Here is a 21267-nt window from a genome sequence, read left to right on the forward strand (position 1 = left end):
GGTTTGATCCACACCCGGCCTTTCGACCAAGGAAACGGACCTCCATTGGTACCGAACCCCGGCCAGGTTAAATAAAATAAATAAGTTGAATTTAGCAAACTGCTGGAGAGGTTGTAAAAAAAAAAGGAACGTATTTACATATGTGCAAATTTGTACAACAATTATAGAAAATGGTGTTTAAAGAGATAAAAGAAATTTTAGGAACGGAGATTGAAGAGACACCTATAGTGGCATTGCTATCATTATATGGAGAATTAAATTGTAGTAAAGAGACAAAAGAATTGATAACGAATTTGTTAACAGCAGCAAGGTTAATGATATCTAGGAACTGGAAGGTTCAAGGGGATTATCATATAGAACAGCCTTCCTCAACCTGGGGCGCGCCAGATGTGTTGGACTACAACTCCCAGAATGCCCCAGCCAGCTGGCTGGGGCATTCTGGGAGATGCAGTCCAACACATCTGGAGCGCCCCAGGTTGAGGAAGGCTGATATAGAAGATTGGTATAAAGAAGTATGGGATATTGCTATTAATGACAAATTAGCATGTAATATAAAAGTTAGACGAGGAATGATAAAAACGCATGATTTTGAGGGAATATGGAAACAGTTCCTAGAATTTGTATTATCAAAGGGGAGAGGGAAAACACCTCCAGAGGAAGCAATGAGATTTTGGAAACAGGAATAAGATCCCGTGGTTGAGGGGAGCACTTTTATGTTAAGTACGATTAAGTTAATAGAATAAGCTAGAATATCTGTTATCAAATGTTGTCCAATATTTTATGTATTATGTAGTATTGTTTTATTTGTATTGACGTATGCTTGAAGTATTAAATAAAATTTAAATTTTAAAAACAAAAGCGGACCTCCATCGAGTGCAACAACACTGAAAGAAAAATTAAAAGGCGCCGAATAAAAAGGGCTGTTGCAGGCAGGGCGCTGAAGCTGGGCTTTACTCCTCCTGGCCTGGCTACGTTTTTCTCTTGTTTGCGCATAAAACTGTAACATGCGCTCACTTTTTAATGGGGGGGGGGGAGAGTGGACCGACCCCACCCCCCACTCGCCTTGTAAAGCGTTCGATTCCTCGAAAGCTTCCCCTGAGAAATCTCAGAAGACGACGCGTTTCCCACCGACCAGCCGCGCTGAGACTTTTCCAAGAAAGCTCGGAAAAGCCAAATGTGGGGGGAGGCATGCCCCACACCCACTCACCTGTGAGCCTAACCACTCCCACTATCTCTGACAACGCGGCCACCCCCAGCCCCAAACTGTGGTGAGCGAGGAAGGAAGGGGGCCGTTCCTCCCTTTGGGGCCCTGTAGACCCAGGAAATATGGCTGGGGGGAGAGCAAAGTCCTTCTCCGCTCCGGATTTGAACCTGAACCGCAGAAAGGCTCGCCTGGCGCCAAAGTTGTTATCTTTTCGGCGCCAGGTCAAGACCTTTCTCTTCTCCCAGGCATTTTAACAGCATTTAACAACATTGTCTGTTTTTAATGGACCGCAGAATTGTTGTTTTAAATGGATACTGTTGTTTTTTATATACTGTTTTTATGTTTTTTAAAATTTTTGTATACTTTTAATGTTTACTATTTTTAATTCTTGTAAACCGCCCAGAGAGCTTCGGCTGGGGGGCGGTATATAAATGTAATAAATACATAAATAAATAAACAAACTGCAGCGGCCTTTCCCAGCCTGGCTGGGGATGATGTGAGCTGGAGTCCACGACACCTAAAGGGCATCTGGTTGGCGAAGTCTGAACTACGGGGCTGCGATGCTCACCTCGTCTTTGGGACGAGCTCCCGAGGATTGCAAGTGGTGGCATTCCCGGGTCTCCGTTTTTATTTTTACCCTGATCCGTCGCACCGCTGCTTCCGAGACCTCGCCGGCCTTTGCGGGCCGCCCGAAGAGGCTGCCCCCCTTGGGCCGTATGCCGCTGCACCCACCTTTTTGGTGTCCCAAGGCTTCAGCAGCTGCTTGCTGTCGTCCAGGAAGCTCTCTTCGATGGAAGGCACTTGGAAAAGAAACGCTGGGAGCGGGGAGAGATGAGACCGTTGATAAACCTGCGCCTGTGCAAAGTTTGTGGCCTCCGGGAGGAGGACAGCAAGCCCACCGCCCGTGAGACGCAAGCTTGAATAGCACAGCAACACACCCACCCCACTCGACAGAAACTACAGTTCCCAACGTGCACTGGTGCTCTTTTAGGCATCCCCACGCAGGGAAGGTGATGGACAAGCGCCGCTCGGCTTCGCCTGCCCCGTGTCTTGTCCCTCATGGGACTTCACGGTGCGCAGGCAGATGAGAGAAGGCCCGGATGCTGCAAAGGCAGTTCCTGGAGGTAGCGCAGGGCGAAAGACTCTCCTGATGCACCTGCCAGGGACCAAACGACACCCGGGGCACAGCCGTACCTCCAGATGTCCTTTGGCCTGCAGGGGGGGGGTGTCACCTGCCCACCCCATTAGGGTGGCCCGCCCCTGTTGAAGGGAATTGCACCCTGCCCAGGTGTTCAGGAGACCACAGAACTGTGCGACGTATTATAAATACGTAATGTTTGAGCCTTTTCATAAAGCCCCGTGTAATGCTCAAAATGTCCCTCTCAACAGGATCACACTCAGCACCCCCCACTCCTGCTACCAACTGTCACAGATGGGGCCGTCAGAGGGAAAGGAAGTGTCAGCCAGGCCCCTCCCCATCGTGCCTGGATCTGTACAAGGCTATTAAAAGGAGAGGCAGCCCTTCCACTGTGTCCAAGGCCTTCTGAACTTTGTAACTAAGAATCTAGTGCCTAAATCTGTTTGTTTGTTTTTCCTCCTCCCTCCACACCTCCTTTCCTTTTGTGTGACTTTTTTTAGATTGCAAGCCTGTGGGCAGGGGCTGTCTTAAGAATTATTTTCGTCAGCCACCTCGAGAGCCTTTTTTTTTTTTTGGCTCAAGGGCAGGATAAAAGTGCTATCATAAATAAATAAAGGGCCCAAGACCGCTCAGGATGCCTTTAGCCCGCTGCGCTTTCAAATCTGCTCAAAGCCAAGCGTAACCAGCAAGGCGCAGGGCTCACGAGGGGACGCACGCAAACAGGACTCCAAAGAGGCAGGACGAGGTACCTTTGCTATCCAGGTCGCTGTCCGGATAACCTAAAAGAAGAGAGATGCAGGAGACGTTAGCTAAATGCTGCGGAGGGGTGGTTTCCTGCCCACTCCCCTCGCAGAGAAAGGAAGGGGGAAGTTGGGATCCCGAGGGCATTCCGTTTCCCTTTGCCTGTTCGAACCCCCACTGGGTGGGGGGGGAGTGGCACCGCCAACCTCCAAAGCTCACTCACCGCTCTTGCGATTCGGAGGGGGGACGCCTTGAGAGGGGCCCAGGTACGCGTCCTGCGGATTGGGGTTCATCACACTCGTGTGCAGGGCGGAATCGGAATTTGTTCTGGTTGCGGTGGGGGGGAGGCGGAAGGCGACAAAACACACACACACACACACAGAGGGAGAGAGAGAGACGTCAGCATTCCCAAAGCCGAGGCGAACGGATGCCGGGGCGGTTGCCGCAGAGGTAAAGGGGCGGTTGTGGACCTGCCACCATAAAGGGGGCGACGCCAAAAGGCTCCCCTTCGCCCCCCCTCCCCTCCCCCGGACACCAATCTCACACCAGAGCACTTGATAGTAGCCTTGCTTCTCCAAGGCTTTACAGCCCCCGACACAAACTGAACAGATTCCAAGCCCTGAGATCTTGGTGATATGGAGCGGGATATATAAACGGTTGTAATTAATAAATAAATAACTGGAGGGACTTTGTCTAACTAGGGATCGTGAGCATGCAAGCACCCACCCACCCATCAGCTAACTCTAGCTCAGCACTGCAAGGCCCCAAAGAATTTTGAATGGCTCATCCAGACGGAGCGGTATTACACCAATTCTTATAGGATCGCGTTGGCTTTCTATTTGCTACCAGGCCCAATTCAAGGAGCTGGGATCGCCTTCAAAGCCCAAACGGCGCACGGACCCCAAATACCTGAAGGCCCACCTCCTCCCACACTATTCTGCCCGCGCACAAAGATTTCCAGCGGTGGTCTCAGAATACGCTATGCATTTATGCAGGACCTTCTTGGTGGTGACCCACCAACTTAATAACATTCTCTCCGGCCCAAAATCAAAATGCGGCCTTTTGCCCAAGTGTTTCATCCGTTTGGAACCGGACAATTTTGCACATATAATTCGTTTTTGAACTGAACTGGCTGTTGGGGTTTTTCTCCGGCTGACCGGTTGAAGAACTGCCTTTTCAATTTGCCTTTTAATGTGTCATTGGATCTTCGTATTGGATCCTTGTTTCTAATTGGGCGCAACTGCCAGAAGATCCCTTGTGGATGAAGGCCAGTCGATAGATTTTAGGAATTAATAAGGATAATATGAAGCCCATCTTTGGGTATCTCCTTGGTAAAGTACATTATTGGTGCTATATAAATAAATATTAATAATAATTAATAAAAAGTGACTAAGGAATGCACCCTTTTTATAGTTACCATGCTCAGATAAAGAAGAGAAGTTTAACAAATTTAAGGGGGATCTAAGTCTTAAAGCTATTTGCTCTGAAGGAATTCCCATTGATTCCACAAGATCCTAGGACAACCTACAGGGGAAAACTTTTCACCAACAACGGGAAGGAGGCGGTTTTAGTCTCCTTCACTGTCAGCCGGGATCGCTGAAACTTTCTAGAGGTTCAAGGGACCACCACAGCCAGTCTTAATGGTTTGTAGCTTAGGATTGTGCGGCAAATTCACACACACACACATTAGGGTGCGTGATTCAACACTCACTGCATCGCGTGTCCCCCACAAAAAGAAAAAAATGGAAGGATTCAAAATAAAATCAGCCTGTGACTCTTGTTTTGCAATAACAGGGACTGGCCGGCGAGACCACATCACGCCAGTCCTTCTACAACTTCATTGGCTGCCAGTCAAAGCCCTAAACAGTTTGGGGCCGGGTTATTTGAAGGAAAGCCTCCTTCCATATGTATCTGCCCAGACCTTAGGATCATCCACAGGGGTCCTTCTCCGTGAGCCCCTGCCAAAGGAAGTCAGGCAGGTGGCTGCTAGGAGCAGGGCCTTCTCTGCTGTGGCACCCCGGCTGCGGAACGAGCTCCCCAGAGAGGTTCACCTGGCGCCTACACTGTATTCTTTTCGTCGCCAGCTGAAGACCTTTTTATTCTCTCAGTATTTTAACCCCTAATTTAACTTAAATTTAAACTTTGCTGTTTTAATTCTGTATTTTAATCTCTATCAACTTCTGCTGTGTGGTTTTATCCTGGTTGTGCTTTTTATATTGTATTTTGCATTTGTGTCTTTAGACTGTCGGTAGTTTTGTGTGCTTTTCACGGTTTTAATTTCTGTGAACCGCCCAGAGAGCTTCGGCTATTGGGCGGTATAAAAACGTAATAAATAAATAAATAATGCCGCAGGCACGCCTGCGGTGCAAGGACAAGAAAACCCGCTGCCCCACTCCCCCCCCCCCCGGCTCGGTCTGCCTCTTCAGCCCGCAATCTCGCACTACGAACGTCCAAAAGGCACACACATTTTTCTCCCTGTGCCCAGCACTGATCCCAGAATCTCCAGGGCAGGAAGGGTGTGAGTGAGTGTGTCACATTCTTGGTGAGAGGGGGCTGGGTGGCTCTGAAACGGGACAGGGCCTTCTCTTCTACATCGCCCTGCGGACACACAAAGGCCTGCTTCACGCCACGTTCTGTTTGCACAGGACGCCCACAAGCAGGCCGTCAGCTTGACAGCACCCCCTCCCACTCACAAACCCAGAAACAGACGTCCCCGCAACGTCCAAGGCTTTTAAATCTTTCGTGTTGCCAATTAGCACCCAGATCAGAGGGAGGATTCAGAAGAAGTCCCTCATGGGGCAAGGTTTAGGGGGGGTGAGAGAAAGAGAGACAGAAAAGCCAAGTGAAATTAACAAAGCCTCCAGAGACACGGACAAGGCAGAAAGGGGGGGTCCTGCTTTCTGCTGTCATCCTGCCTTTGCCAGCTCCTAGCATTTTGGGACCCCAAGGGGGTGTGTGAAAGGCTATGACATCACGCAGGAGACTCCCGTCGCTCCCCGGGGACTGACAAAGGGGGCTTTGTTGCTGGAGCCCAGCGGAGCTGCCTGCGTGCAGCAAGACGCTGCTCTCTTGTCCGCTGAAGCGAGCACGGATTTTTTTGGGGGTGGGGGAGGATGGCAAAGGAGAGGAGAGGATGGTCAGGGTCTGTCTCACCAAAGGGGTGCGAACGTGGGGCACGGGGAGGAACGTTATCCCTGTGGGCAGATGCCCCCGAGTAGAACCCTGCACTGAAAACAATTAAAACAGCAGATTTCAACGACGGAGGAATACAGTCGGTCCAAGTCAGCCAAGCTGAGTCCTTTCTTTCGGGCACGCACTGAAGCGGCTCGGCAGGGCAGAGCGTTTCCCACAATGCCGTGCGGGGTGCCATGTGGTGAGGGCAGAATTGCGGAATACGATTTCCGGGGTGGGGGTGTCAGGAGGCAGCAAAATAAGAGATGGGGTGAGTTGGCATAATGTGCAGAATTGAATTCCGTCCGTCCCCCCATTTTTTTTTTAAGAAACAACACACACATAGCAAGCTGCCTCAGACCGACTCAGACCATTGGCCTATCTAACCCAGGACTGTCTACTCCACCCTAGTAGTTACCAACCCTCCTGGTCACCACAGGTGACCAAGAACTCCACGCAGGCGAGCAGGCAAGGTGATGGAGGAGGGACAGATCTCTCCGTTGGCAAAAGGCTTCTTCTTCTTCTTTTTTTTAACCCAGGCCACTGTTTCCGTGCTGGCCGCCACAGAGGGCGTGCACCTCATCCACAACCAGGGTGGAAACGCACACTACTTGCCCCTAATAAAGCTCGTATTTTGAGGGTGGGGGAGGAAGGCTAGTCACTTTCTGTGGGCTTATTTTGCAGGGCTGCTCTGAGCCGATTCGCTGTGGCCCTCCAGGATTATTTCCTAGCATCCCTTTCAATCGGGTGGGGGGCGGAGAGTCCTTGGAGCCCTCCAGACGTTTCGTTGACAACTCCCGTGATCGCTCAGTGTTGGCAATGTTGGCTAGGGCGGACAAGAGGCACAGGGCAAAACGTCTGGAGGGGCCACTAATTGCCCACTCCAGGACCCCCCCGCAAGCAAACCCCCACTGAGCTACAGCCCCTCCCCATATGCCTGCGACGAGGCAAAAGCGCAGCACGCCTGAAGACACACCTGAAGACACACCTGTGCCCTTTGCCTGCGTACTGGGACACTGGGACCCCCTCCTACAAGCAAACACTCCTTAGGTCTGGCTATCAAGAGCTTGGGGTGGATTAGAAGGGGTGGGGAAGAAATACAGAATCAAAAATGGTTCACCTGTTGAGCGCCGCCGGTAGCCTGAACAGGTGTCCTTTGTCCATGGGAAAGTTACCCCACGGCATGGCCCTTGACAATGAAAAAGAGCAGAGTTACTTTGAGGTCATGCAAAGGGGGGGGGATTTGTAACTTGGCAATGTAGGGACGGGGTGGAGAAGCACTTGGGAGCCAGCCTCGGCTTGACCACACTGCCAGCCCTCAGCACATGCTCAGAAGCCCGAATAGTTGGGGAGAGGGGGAGGCAGGATCTCTCCAGAAACGAAAAGGCAGCTGGCCAGAATTGCCGCAGGCTGCAAGAGGACAACCGGGGGAGGAAGCCGGTTTTGAAAGTCCTTTCCTGTCTTGGGCAAAAGGCCCGATCTATCATATCAAGGCAGCAGAGCAGGGTGGCAAAGGGTGGACTGTTCCACTTCAGAGTGGGGGAGGAGAATGCTTTTGAACGCCCCCTTGGAGAGCCAAAGATGGAGGAGGCTAAAACCCTGGAACTTCAAGGCCGACACCAAGGCCTGGCAACTCCAACGCTACCCTGGAGCCGTGCGGGAAATTTAAGGCAGGAGCGGGGGGGCGCTCTTTCATCTCGAGGGCTGAATTCGATTCCTGAGATGCTCTCAGGGGAGGTGGGTTTCAGTGGTGGGCGGAGTCAAGAGGCAAAAGTGGGTGGGGCTAGAAATACAAGACATACCAGCCGGTTTGGGGTGAGAGCTCTTCCCCAGGAGAGGCAATTCCAGGCTCTTAGAAGGGGGTGGGGTGACTGAAGAAAAGCCAGGAAACCACTAAGGATTGGCGGTTGGGAGGGAAGGGGGCGTGGCCAGGAGAAAGAGGCGGGGCCCTCTGGGGACACCAGTGGGCCGCACCACGATCTTAGGAGGACTGGAGGTTCCCCGCCCTTGTGATGAAGCCACTTGCCAGGGACACGGATGGCGCTTTGCAGCTGGAGAAAACCCTGCCTTCCCGCACCCCAGCGGTCTGCGACTTGCTGCTTACTGATCGATCGAGGAAGGGTTCCGCGTGCGAAACCATCCCACGGCTACCCCAGCCTCCGAGGGGCCCAAACCCACTGCGAAAAGCCGGCTGTGTTTCTCTGTCCCCACAGTTTGGGCCGAGCAAGGGGGCTGGGACCTAAACAGGGCCTGGAGGAAGCCGTGGGGGGAGGAGAGAAATTACTTCGCGCCTTGAAGTAGGGGACTTTACCTTCGCCAGCTGGGTTCGGCAGGAGGCGACAGGTACGCAGGGCTGTAGGGGGAGCTGTCGACGTGCAAACAGGGTTAAGGAAGATGCAGGCGCAGAGCCTGGGAGGGGGGAGGGAGGGAGGGGGGGTCGCTACAGACAAAACCCAGGTCTGCAGATGGCCCCGAAACCGCAGGTTTTCACTAATGCCCTTTAATCCCCCAGAGCCGGGGCAAAACCACCCCCCACTGGATGGACGGACCCCGGAGCGGGAGGGGGGAGGCAAGGCCAAAGGATATCTGTCGCGTGAAGCGGCGGAAAGGGGACACCATCCGCCGGGGATCCCGCTGCACCCGTTCCACCAAGCCGTGGCGCCGCGTGCCGCGTGCCGAATCCAGCACCGAATGGAGCGGGCCCTGCACGGAGACAGGAAAGCGGGGAGGAAAGCAGCGTTAATAGGGGCTTCCGAACCAGGATGAACGCAGCAGGGCTGGGTTTGGGATGGGGGGCCGAGGGGGCGAGGAGGGGAACGCCCGGAGGCTCAGGAGGAAGTGCCCAACTTCTCGCCCCGCTCTTGCTGTGAGCGAGATGCAAAGCCCAGGATAGGGCGGTGCCGTCAGGAGCAGGCTCGGTTTCTATTGGCTGGGATGAGCCGGGGAAGAAGGGGGGGGCGGGAGAGACACCACTGCCCCTGAACTGGTGTTCCCTGACTGTGCCCCTCCACTGGCTCTCATATAAAGCGTCCCCCAGTTTGTGCCAGCAGGGGAGAGGACAGGAAACCATGGTTAAAAACCTGTCTACCGGCCCCCTGTAAACAGACTGGGTGGTCTGGCTTTCATTCACAGCGCCCCACACAGACAGACAGACACACGCACACACACAGGCCACACAGAGAGGCACTCGGCTAAGTTTACGATGTTTATCAGACGCTCTAACAGGGCTGGCACGTAAAAATTTAACGCGGCCTTCTGGGAATTTCAAACATTCCCTCTCCCACTCCAGCATGGATCCCAATTGAGAGACCATTCCCCAAAATCTCTCTGTTTGGGGGGGGTGGGGGCGAGAAGACCCAAACACATACGCATAGAGAAGCAAATGATCTCGCCCGCCTGAGTCGGCTTCCTCGGCCCCACTTTTGCCGGGGACACCCCAGAAAAGGGGGATCCACCCCACCACCCTGTGCAAGGCCTACTGCAGGGCTCCTGCGCGGAAAAGAAACTCAACAGGCTACCTTTCGCCCAGCATAGCGATAGGGAAAGCAGCCCCTGTTGGATTTCCACCTGTCACTCGGCTGTAAAAGGCACCACAGCCCTGTTTCGGGGAGGGGGGGAACCCCAGACCTATGGATCCGTTTGGCGAAGGCTATATAAAGGATCACCTCGGGCCAATCAGGGAAGGGAATCCAAATTCAGGCAAGATCCCTTTTCGCGGGAGGGCATTAGAGGGGGCCAAGCAGACTAGAAGCTCACAGCCCCGACTCGGGTGCCAGTTACCTGAAACTCCGAAACTCCGCTCCCGATCTGGTTGACGTTGGGTAACGATCCGCCGTAGTAAGGGCCCCGACTGTGCGCCAAACGCAGCTTCTGTGCTTGCAACTGAGGAGGGGAGAGAAGAAGAAGGAAAAAAACCTCGTCAATTTCCAGCCCTGCTCACCTAGATCCTTACCTGGCCCAGGTGAGCAGCTCATTGAAACAAACCGCCCAAGCGCTTCGCCAGACATGAGCTCGGCCGGCATCCTCCAGACAACCCTGCAAGGCAGGCCGGCGTTACGACTCTCCGCATATTGTAAAGGGCAGGGCGGGGGTAGAGGCCAAAGGCTGCCTGGCAGGATTTTGACGGGGGCTTCCGGGGTCGCCCACATTGCCACGGCAGCACGTTGGGGCCCCTAACGAAAGCTAACCAACTGCAAGCATTGGGGCAAACGCACCGGGGATTAGAAAACACTCCGCCTAATTTCATCCATGCTCCGGAAATGTCTCCCGGCAGAGAGAATCAACTCGGGTAAAAGGTGCTGTGATGGGCACCAGCTCCGGAGGTGTTTCAAAGAAACAGCGGCTGCTGGGCAGATTTCATGCAGTTTTTTCCCCAGCCTAAAAAAAGGTCAAAAGGCATCTCCTAAGGCTCAGTTCCTGGCAAGTAAGAGCTCTTGGGCGAAAAGGCGACGGTATTGCTGGCCCCGCCTCTTTTAGCTTTGGCCCCGCCCACCACCAGAACGCGCCCTCTTGAAAGCCTCTCCGAAACGGAACGGAGTCCTGAAAGAAGTTTGACACAGCGGCCTTAAAGACCAACGCATAGAATCGTTGAATAGCAGAGTTGGAAGGGGTCTGTAAGGTCATCAAGTCCAACCCCCTGCGCAATGCAGGAATCCACCTTCAAGCATCTCTGAGAGATGGCTGTCCGGCTGCCTCTTGAAGGCCTCTAGTGTGGGAAAGGCCACAACCTCCCTAGGTCACGGGTTCCATTGTCGTACTGCTCTAACAGTCAGGAAGTTTTTCCTGATGTCCAACCGGAATCTGGCTTCCTTTAAATTGAGCCCATTAGTCCGTGTCCTGCACCCTGGCGTAAGCTTTCAGGGACACAATCCACTCAGGTGTAACAGTACGGACAAGGGCTCCCTGACAACTTTCCACCCCACCCTTCATAACTCTCCCCACCCCACCGTCAACCCGAGCCTGGAACAGTAACCCAGACGCCCCTCTGGAACTTCTCCTAAATGCCTAGTCATCACAAAAATGCATTGCAGGCTAACAAAGCGATTTAACTCTGGTCTGATCCAGCACGTTCCTTCAGTTCGGATGCAAGACGGCTTTGCACATGATGAGGTAGAGGGCACAAGGCGTGCCTCCTCTCTCCTCATGGACCTGGAGTTTCTGGGCCATTCCTACTATAAGCCACATTCCCGCAACAACAAGGATGTATCATCCACTTTCCATCTGAGAAGTGGAGAACGTTTTAAAAAATCAGCATTGTAGAAAAACACACCCACTCACCCACCTCCGAGTGAAAACACAAAATAAAACCCGCACGAGCAACATCACCGAAAAGGGTAGAAGCAAGCCAAGCTAAATGCCGTCGCACAGGAACTGGAGAATCCTGGCTTAGCGTGAAGACGCTCTCACTTTGCTTTTCCCCACTAGCAAACCAGGGAGGATTTGTTAAGGGTGTCATCAGATCTGGCAATCCTGGCTTGTCGCTCCCTGGACAAATCCCGGCTTGTAAAGGGGTGTGTGTGTGTGTGTGTGACACACTCAACCGCCCCCCTGGGAGAACCCCGGGAGGCTGCACGCGGGTTGGATGAGGCCCGGGGGCTGGGGATGCCACCTCCCTGCACTAAACACCCCCCTTCCTGGTTTGTTGAACAACTGCTGGCGAGGAGGAATCCCATCTTATGGCACTTCACGCTGTCCTGAACTTCACCTTCCAAGCTGCAAGCCTCAGTTCACATTTGCGGGCTCGGCTGCTGTCGCCCCGCCCGTAAGAGGAACGACTGGAGAAACCGAGGAAGCGGCTCTCCGGGAATTTCAAGCGAGAGTCTACCCCAGCCCTACCGGAAGATGCCGGGGATCAAACCTGAGAATTTTTGCAAGCAAAGAAAGTGCCCCCCTGCCGCGCCACGGCTCCTCCTGGAGAGCTTTCCCCCAAACGCACTCTGCACGTGCTCCGAGTTCTCCAGCCGCTGCAGAGCTGGCATTTTAAATGGACACGGTGCAGCTCAAAGCGGGCTCCTGCCGCCATCCCACGACAACATGGGAAAGGAGAATGGGGGAAGCGGCCTCTCATTGCCCACAAGGGACTTGGAAAAGGGGGCGTTCTCTGCACTCTCTTTAGGTCCGAGGGTATATTGAACAAGGAGAAGGCTGTCGCTCAGTTGCAGAGCTCCTCCTTAGCATGCAGAAAGTCCCAGGTTCAATTCCTGGCTGGGAAGGGCTGCTCTCTGATTGAATCCCAGAGAAAATCCCAGCTGCCAGTCAGCAGAGAGGGCACAGGCACCCACCCACCCAGACATTTATTTATTTATTTCATTTATATCCCACCTTTTTTCCTCCAAGGAACCCAAGGCGGCGTACATAATCCTCCTCCTCTCCATTTTATCCTCACAACAACCCTGTGAGGTAGGTTAGGCTGAGAGCCTGTGACTGGCCCAAAGTCACCCAGTGGGTTTTGCATGTCCGAGTGAGGACTAGAACTCGGATCTCCCAGCTCCCAGTCCAACACTTTAGCCACTACACCACACTGGCTCTCTTTTTGGACTACAGCTCCCGGCATTCCTCAAATTGGCCGTGCTGGCTTGAGCCGGGGTGGATAAAAATCAATGTTTAAAAATCTGCTTTTTAAAATTTAGGCCACGAATAAAAGGCATGACTCTCTAACTTAAAGAGGTCATATAGTTACAATCGGATCTCATCATGACTATGGTAAACTTACACTCACATTCTGGTAAAAATGAAGTTACCTGCCAATCAGACAGGGGCGTTAATTTCAGTTTTTCATCTCATGCAGTGGCGCTGGCCGTCCTAATAGCTCTTTCCTTCTGGAAAGTTTGGGGCTTTCAATTTCTCTGAACGAAGTCACACATACAAGGACACCGGCTAGACAAAATTGTCGCGCGGTGCTTTTGCGGTGGCACAGTTGGGCCAAGCAAGGAGGAGTTAGTGAAGACAGAAAGGCAAGATAACACGGCGGTTAAAAATAGATGCCTGAACTGAATTTTTATAAACGGGTATTAAAAAATGTAAGTTGGCTTTTTTTCAGCCCAGTAACTATCAAATCATGCTTTGACCTATCGGTCACGGGCATGTCTTTTTTCCTTACTTTGGTTTTTTTGTGAGGGCAAGGCTCTCGCAAAAAACAGCGTGAAGCAGAAAGGCGCAATGCTGGAAAGAAAAAGAGAGGCTAAAACTGTCCCAGGTGTGCTGCATTTTCACACTAAGGCTGCAATCCTATACCCACATACCTGGGAGGAATCCCCACTGAACTCAATGGAACTTATTTCGGAGGAGACCTGGTGAGGATGGCGCTGTTAACCTCAATCTGCCATGCGTGTCGGCCATAAGAAAGATCCTAAATGGGAATATTTTAAAGACATTCCCTCTAGGGTTAAAAAAGGAAAGTGTGCAATATATGGAGAACGCGACAAGGAGGTGCAAAGCCCGCTTGTGAGAATGAAACGGTGGGAATGGTACTCGATTTGGGCCCTGTACAGGAAACACGTGACGTCGTTCCAATAGGAAACGTGATTCCAACCAGCCTCCCTTCTTGCTGATTTCAATCACTGATCAATGCGCAACGGGATTGTGATTTCTGCAGACCCAAATTCACCGTTTTGAGAACTGTAAAACCAAGCAGCCGTGATAATATCTTCTAGATCAGCCTTCCTCAACCTGGGGCGCTCCAGATGTGTTGGACTGCATCTCCCAGAATGCCCCAGCTGGGGCATTCTGGTAGTTGTAGTCCAACACATCTGGAGCGCCCCAGGTTGAGGAAGGCTGTTCTAGATAGAAAAACTGCCCAATAATCTTAAAAGAAACCTCTGGAAGAGCCTGACATGGTGAACGGACAAATGGAATTCATTTACCCCAAAATTTAAACATGGCATGAATACACAGCCTCGTAATTAAAAACTAATCCTTATTTCATGATGAATAACCTTTGGACTATAATGTATCTTAAATAGAAAACTAACTTTGGATAGACTTTTCCTCAAAAAGCATTTTATTAAAAAAAAAAATCCGATTTAAATTTTTAAAAAATCCGATTTTTGAAATTTATTTTTTAAAAACCATTGATTTTTATCCACCCTGGTGTCAAGCAAGCAAGAGGGAGGAAGAAGAGGAGGAGGAAGAGCAGCTGGTGACAATGGCAGTGAGAAGGCAGGCTCACCGAAAGAGGGGAGTCTTGCCACAGGCCTCTCAAAAACCTGGATTTAAAGCAGCACCCCCGTTTCTAAGAAGAATAAAAAATTCCCCCAAAGGAACTGGTCCAAGTTAGTTTTTAAAAGCCCGCGTTTAGGCTGTCAAAGTACCCTCCCTGATGCAAATCTCAGGAGTGCCATAAATCCAGTGAGATTTACGCAGAGGAGACATCTGAACTGGGGATCTTCCTGGATCGCCAAACAGCCTGGCCTGGGAAACCAGTTCAATGAAGTTACTAGTTCTAGGTAAATGGCATCTGGCCATTTTCCTCCAGCAGCGGCGAAGACCGTCTGCTGCAGGAGATGGCTTTTGGAGTCCCCCAGGTTTGATCTCCGCGAGGCTTATCTCTCGTGGGAATCGCGCACACCACAGACCTTTCTGGAAGGACTGGTTTGGGAAACGCCCGGGATTGTCCCCTCGGGGCACGGAATTAGCAGCCCGACCAAACCAGTCGCCCCTCGGTCCGGCTGGAAATTAACCAGCTGTTTGCTGCACACCTAAGGAAGTCCCAGCGCCTCACTGCAGGAGTGAGCGACAAAACAGTCTCCTAGAACCTGGATGTGGCCCAGAAGTCGAATTCCGCGAAGAGGAGATCTCACGCTATATTTGAGAACGAAGTCACTAGATCTTTGAAGGGGTATCAGGAGCTGAACTGGGAAAACGGTGAAGATTCCTAGTTATCCAGATCCCATTTTGGGGAAGACGCTATACTTTAGGCAGCAGTATGCATAGGACTGAGTAAATATTGCTAATTATTTACTAGTTTCAAATTTTGAGCCTCTAAGGTCTCTTTTGAGAGCTTTGGGCAGCAGTTACTGAAAAGGAAAGGCTCACCATCAGGGCAGGTTTGCATACAGCCCTTTGCTTGGTCGCCTGGGATGAGTAGGCATCTCCCCCTAGGCGATCAAGAGAGAAAGCTGTTCTCTATGGTGAAGGAAGGGGATTGGTGATCCCACAAAGGCATTGATGGATCCTAAAAGCAAGGGAATAACTTGATGCTCTGTTGCTTTCTTGGGTGAGGGGGGGGGAGAGTGTTCTTTTCAGATCAAAGATTACAGCCACCTTCCCCAACCTCGGTACCTTCCAGAGGTTTTGCACTTCAACTCCCACCAGCCCCAGCCGGCATGGCAAACAGACAGGAGCGATGGAAGGTGCAGTCCAAAAAGTCCAGAGGGCGCCAGGCTGGAGAAAGATGGATTAGCGGTTACACGGATCATGCACTTTCCCAACAACGTCTCCCCTACTCACACCATCAAAGCAATTCAGTAGCCAAAGTCGAACAGACAGAACTGCACTAATGTGGGACATGAATCAGAAAGATGGTGCAAATAATTTGTAAGTCTGCAACGGGCTGGGCTGGGGTGGGGTGGGGATATCCCAGCAAATTATTACCCAGATGTCTATGCCAATGTACGCCAGTTGCTGAGGAACCCAAGTGGTGTGAGCTCTCCACAGGCAGCTGGTTGGCCACTGGTTGGACAAGGTGAAGCTCTGGCCTGATCCAGCAGACCTCTTAGATGACGGAGGTCCCCTAAAAATTAAGACCTTCTCCACATGCATGTCCGGGATTGCCTGTGCAGACTCGGTTGCCATAACGCAAGAAGCGTGCAAGATCAGGCACTGCGATTGGCAGGCAGTAAAAAGCCACTGGATTGGGCAGCCCTGGTGTAAATACCCGGAGCCTGTATTCAGCTTCTGCTGTGGGTTGCAGCCGGGGCCAGTTCCTGGCACGGCCACCATCAGCTCCCACCCGGGCCAACCTGGGCAGGCAGTACCAACTCAGTTCCCCGGGACATCCCACTCAATTGCTTCTGTCCAAAGCATTTGTACATTTTCTCATCCTTGGCCGAATCTAATTTTAACCCCTCTCCGGGGAATCAGTGTTCCCACCTCTTTCCCGTGGGAGATTGATCCAACGTTGGCCAGATCTGCTGGAGGAAAAAGGGGGGGGTCTGCCCAACGTTTTGCTTCTCGCCAGCAAGAGGGGAATATCAGGAGCCAGAGAGTGAAGAAACCTATCAGCCTGAGTGCGTGTGCGTGTGTGTGTGTGTCTCACCAGCATCTTTCAAAACAGACGTTCCCTTTTTAATGCCAATTGTTGAAATAATATTTGCTGGTCAGTTTACGTCTCCAGATGTTCACCACATTTTGGGAGCTCTGAAACACAAGCGCCGCTACAGACAGGAGGAAGAGAAGCAAACGCACAAGACAAGCTACGGTACTGGCTAGCGGGTCCACGGCCGCTGCCGAGACCCAGGGACAAGCGAGCCCCCTCCCCGCCTCCCACAAACCCAAACAAGTCTAAGAGAAGCAAGCAGCAAGACAAGTACGCTGGCAGCCGCGGATCAATTCAAGCCCCTCTTAACACGCACAGCCAAGAACGTGTGGGCGTAAAGCATGCAAGTCTTGGAGGAGTCCCTGCGTACCACACGGCCAACGGCATAGAGTCTGCTTTCCGCGCACAAGGCCTGCTGTTGGTTTTCACCACACCGATTCGACTGGGCATCCCTCGGCCCTCCGCTGGTGCCAGTGCTCAGCTGAAGCACCTAAGCACACTTTGCACCCTGTGCCCGTATCCTGCATTCAGCAGGCGGCTGGACTAGATGGCCTTATAGGCCCCTTCCAACTCTACTATTCTATGATAGGGACCAGCTTCCCCTAGGAGTGGTGCATCTGGGAGAAGGATTTGCCCAAAATGCACATCCAACAGCAGGAGTTGAGTCCTGTCTGTATTGCTGGACACACACCCCCACCAAGGCCACCCACTGATTGGATGCTCCCCAGACTCACTCCCTACACAGCGCTCCAACCCATTACCCAATCAAGATGTAAGCCACCTTGAGGCCCAGTGTTGGGAAAAAGGCAGGATCCAAATAAACAGAGTAACAACAACTCTCCCTAATGTCTTTCTCCCTCACTCCCAGTTGCATCTTGTCCGAATCACCTTCTTTGGATCCTTTCCTAAAGAAGTCACATATCCTAAGGGTTTAGTACACTTCCACAGCAACACCTTCATATTCGGAAAATAGACACACACACCCACACCCATTACCTCACTCACCCCCAACAACACAGAGCCTTTCCTACAGTGTCCCCCCAACCATTTTATATCAGAAGGCTTAATCCCCATCGCCCTTTCTCCACTGACCCCCCCAATATCCAAAACCCTAATTCTTTCTCAAGAGACTCCCCACTGCCCCAATTTGCGCCTTCTAAAGCCCAGCCCCACTTCTCATCACTCTCCCCCATTTACCCCAAGACCAGCCCCAGTCATTACTGCATTCAGCCTCAGTACTCTCCCCCATCCACCAATATAAGACACACACACACACCCCAATTACTTCATTGAGTCTAAGATTTCCCCCACGTACATGCTTAGGAATAAAACCTCCCTCTTCCTCCCGCCACCAGCCCCATGACACTTGCTTAACCCCCACCCACCCTGCTCATGATCCTGCTGTTTCTAGCGTGCTTTTATTGTTTTATTGTGCATCTACTGGGTTTTTATTATGTGTCTTAGTCCTGTATGCTACCTTGGGAGGGCTCCTGCCCTAAAAAGAAAAGAAAAGGCCAAGACATGTGTTAAATAAATAAATAAACAAATCCGCACCCTCTACTCTCAATGAGCCCGTTCCCATCACCTCACTCAGCCTCACGGCACCCCACTCACAAGCGCCCCACTCCTTCAACTCCCCCCTCCTCTGCATCCTTAAAACCACACACCTCCGCCCCCCTTCTCCATTCACCCCATACTCTTAAGGTAAAGCCCCTTCCCATCGCTCCAGGCAGCCTCACTGCCCCACTGATGAGCCCCTGTCACAGCCCCTTCTCTGGCCCACCCTTTCAGTTTCTCACACCCCCACACCCCACATGGGCATCAAACCCCACTGAGACACTCCCTTCAGCCCCCTCCCCGATTTACCAACATAACCCCCCCCCCCATTAGCTCAGTCTCACTCACCCCTCCCAATTTGCATCCTTGGAATTAAGTCCCCCCCTGAGCCCCACCACCTCCCTGTCAGCCCCTTCGCCCCCCACCCCATGGCCCAAGGTCAGCCCCCTCCCACAACTTCAGCCGGGCCCCCTCCCCAGGATGGACACGTGAGGCTTAAATACAGCCCCCCCTCCCCTGAAGGGTACCCCGATGACCTCATCAACGGCTCGCCCAATCACCGCCCCCCAAGCCCCCTCAAGGGGCTCCGCCATTGGCTCCCCGGCTCCCTTCCCCCCCTCCGCTCAAACCGGATGTCGCGGCCCCCCGTATACCTGCCCCGCACCGGAAGTCGGCCCCCCATTCCTGCGCGGCGCCCCCTCAGGGGCGGACGGCGGGAAGGGCGGGCGGGCTCCCCGCTTCTCGGCGCTGCTTACCCGGGTGGTGCCCAGCTCCATCATCACCTCCTCGAAGGCCGCCGTCTCCTCGGCCTGCCGCTGCTTCTGCAGCGCGATCTTCTCGCTGAACTTCCGCGGGTTGGACGCCGCGGCGGCTGCGGCGGCGGCCGCGGCGGCGCCGCCCCCGCCGCCCGACGAGGAGGACGACGACGACGCGGAGCTCGGCCCGGCTCCCGCAGCGGCCCCGGAGCCCGCCGCCGCCATCTTGGTCCTCCGCCTCCTCGGCCGCCTCACAACCCTCCCCTCGCCCGTGAGAGGAGCGGCAGGGCCGCGGCCTGCCTTCCTCTTCACCCCCCGCCTCGGCGCTGCCTCAGCCAGGCGAGCGCGGGGCGCGCCGGGAAAGCGAGTTTGTTTACCTCCGTCGTCAAAATGGAGGGCGCGGGACGAGGGGGCGGTGGGAGACTACAGCTCCCGGCCTGCCCCGCGCGGCCACCAAGGAGGCGGGGGCAGCGCAGCGCGGAGAGACGACGGGAAACGGAGTCCGCTTGCCGAAGAGACGGCGGTTGGGGCTGCGGCGCGGGACTGCCGTTCCCGGTGTGCACCGCGCGGCCCTGCCCCAAGGGCGGCTCCTCCCAAGGAGGCGACGGGGAGTTCCCCCTTCTTGGGACAGTGGCGCATGCTACAATTTCGTGGCGTTGCGGGGAGCTGACCAGGAAGACGCGGGGCAGGACGAAAGCCCCCTAATCGGGCTAGGCTGAGCCCCTCCTTCGCAAAGAAAAGGCAGAGCTCATCCCTGGAATATAGAAACTAATAAAACAAATAAAGCGGGCGGGCCTCCTGAGCATGTACAGAGCGCCTCTCTCCATAAACTATTCTTTTTGTTTTAATATTTCAACAAAGCCCCGCAACAAAATTACAACGCAATACACCACCCCAAAATTGACTTATTTGAATTACAATAAACTGCAAATAGCCAATAATAGTAATATATTTGAATTCTAAACAGAGTTAAGTTAGGGCTTTTGCAGCAAAACGAATAAATAACCCCCTAAGTCTTGTGGCACAGTGAACACTGAACACAGACTTTCAGTGCAATCCAATACGTGTCTAGTCAGAATTCATTATTATTATTATTATTAATTTATATAGCACCATCAGTGTACATGGTGCTGTACAGAGTAAAACAGTAAATAGCAAGACCCTGCCGCATCCCAATGAATTAAATGGGACTTACTCCCAGGTAAGTGAGTATAGGATTGCAGCGTGTCTGCAGTCCTGTAGACATTTACCTAATAGTAAGCTCATCGGAGCGCAGATGGATTTGCTTTTGAGTAGACATTTATAGATTGCCCAGTAACTGGAATCCTGTGCAGACGTAAGACCCATTACATTTAACTGAGCTTACGCCCCTGTAAATGTGCACATACATATTTACCTGAGAGCCAATTCCACTATTGACGCTCAGGTAAGGAGCAAAATTGTAGGGGGTTAGAAAAGCTTCCCCCATAAATATTTCTGTAGAGTGCAACCCCTACCCATGTTTATTCAGAAATTCCAGCGATTTAAATGCAATCGCTTTCAAGTAAGTGTATACAGATGACAGCGTAATGGTGCAAGCCTGTACATGTGTTGACTCAGAAGTAAACCCTGCTGTGTTCAATGGGGCTTACTCCCAAATAAGTGTGCAAAAGACTGCAGCTGCCTTTTCTTTAGGTGAAAGTTCAGTAGGTACAGGAAGTGTGTTGCATGCACAGGCTCCAACCAGGATTCTTCAGGATTACCCTACTTTGAAGTTGTAAATCACTTGTTCCAAAAAGAACCACCTGATTCTGTCCGCAAGGAATTCCCATTATTATTATTATTAATATTATTATTATTTTAAAAAAGCAACTCATGGAGGCTTTGTAATGTAGAGCTAACAGCAATATCAGAAATATCAGTAAGAATTAAAAAGAAAACTACCTTTTAACTCTCTAAACTTGAATAGTTTTAAGAATCGCGTTGTAATAATATGAAAACTTTTAAGGGGGAGATATAAGTAGGGTATCCCCTTATCTTTCCAACCCCTTTCCCTGCAGTAAAGTCCACTACAGCCTGGAGTCCTCCAGATGTTTCGGGTTTCAACTGCCGTCAGTCCCAATGGTCAGGAATGCTGGGGCCAAAACATCTAGACTGCAGTAGATCAGGGAATGCTGAGCTACAGAAACGAATTGCGGTCAAGCCCTGCGCCCTAGTACACGCACAAAAAGAAAAGGGTTATACAGGCAGCAAAAATTAAAAGCAGAGTTGCTGCAGGGAGGGAAAAGGGAGCGTGGAATAACAATGCAGAATGCTGTCAGCTGCTCTTCCCAACTTTTGAAGTCGACATTTCAAAGCAGGCTGACGTAAGGGGTCCCACGGCCTTTTTAGGCAGCGGTTTCCTCATGCCCAATCGTGGCTGGAGTGTCTGTCCACCATCGGGCAGCTTTGAAAGGGGGCGTGGGGA

The 21267-nt window shown here is 52.3% G+C and overlaps 2 protein-coding genes across 2 annotated transcripts in view; one reads left to right on the forward strand and one right to left on the reverse strand.

Annotated features, from left to right (window-relative positions):
* The window catches only part of CRTC2 (CREB regulated transcription coactivator 2), a 28983-nt gene extending 9818 nt beyond the window's left edge, over window positions 1-19165 (reverse strand). Inside the window, exons 1-8 of the mRNA XM_063145819.1 lie at window positions 18822-19165; window positions 10035-10136; window positions 8841-8957; window positions 8566-8627; window positions 7375-7443; window positions 3307-3410; window positions 3092-3121; window positions 1937-2019 (exon numbers count right to left, since the gene is read on the reverse strand). Of these exons, the coding sequence (XP_063001889.1) occupies window positions 1937-2019; window positions 3092-3121; window positions 3307-3410; window positions 7375-7443; window positions 8566-8627; window positions 8841-8957; window positions 10035-10136; window positions 18822-19046 (792 nt within the window). The 5' untranslated portion in view covers window positions 19047-19165. The remainder of the gene's footprint in view (window positions 1-1936; window positions 2020-3091; window positions 3122-3306; window positions 3411-7374; window positions 7444-8565; window positions 8628-8840; window positions 8958-10034; window positions 10137-18821) is intronic.
* LOC134412125 (protein S100-A13-like) overlaps window positions 1-21267 on the forward strand; it is a 344998-nt gene that overhangs the window by 152339 nt on the left and 171392 nt on the right. The gene's annotated exons all lie outside the window — the stretch shown is intronic.

Source organism: Elgaria multicarinata, chromosome 21 (genome assembly GCF_023053635.1).
Source record: "Elgaria multicarinata webbii isolate HBS135686 ecotype San Diego chromosome 21, rElgMul1.1.pri, whole genome shotgun sequence".
Classification (NCBI taxonomy): Eukaryota; Metazoa; Chordata; class Lepidosauria; order Squamata; family Anguidae; genus Elgaria; species Elgaria multicarinata.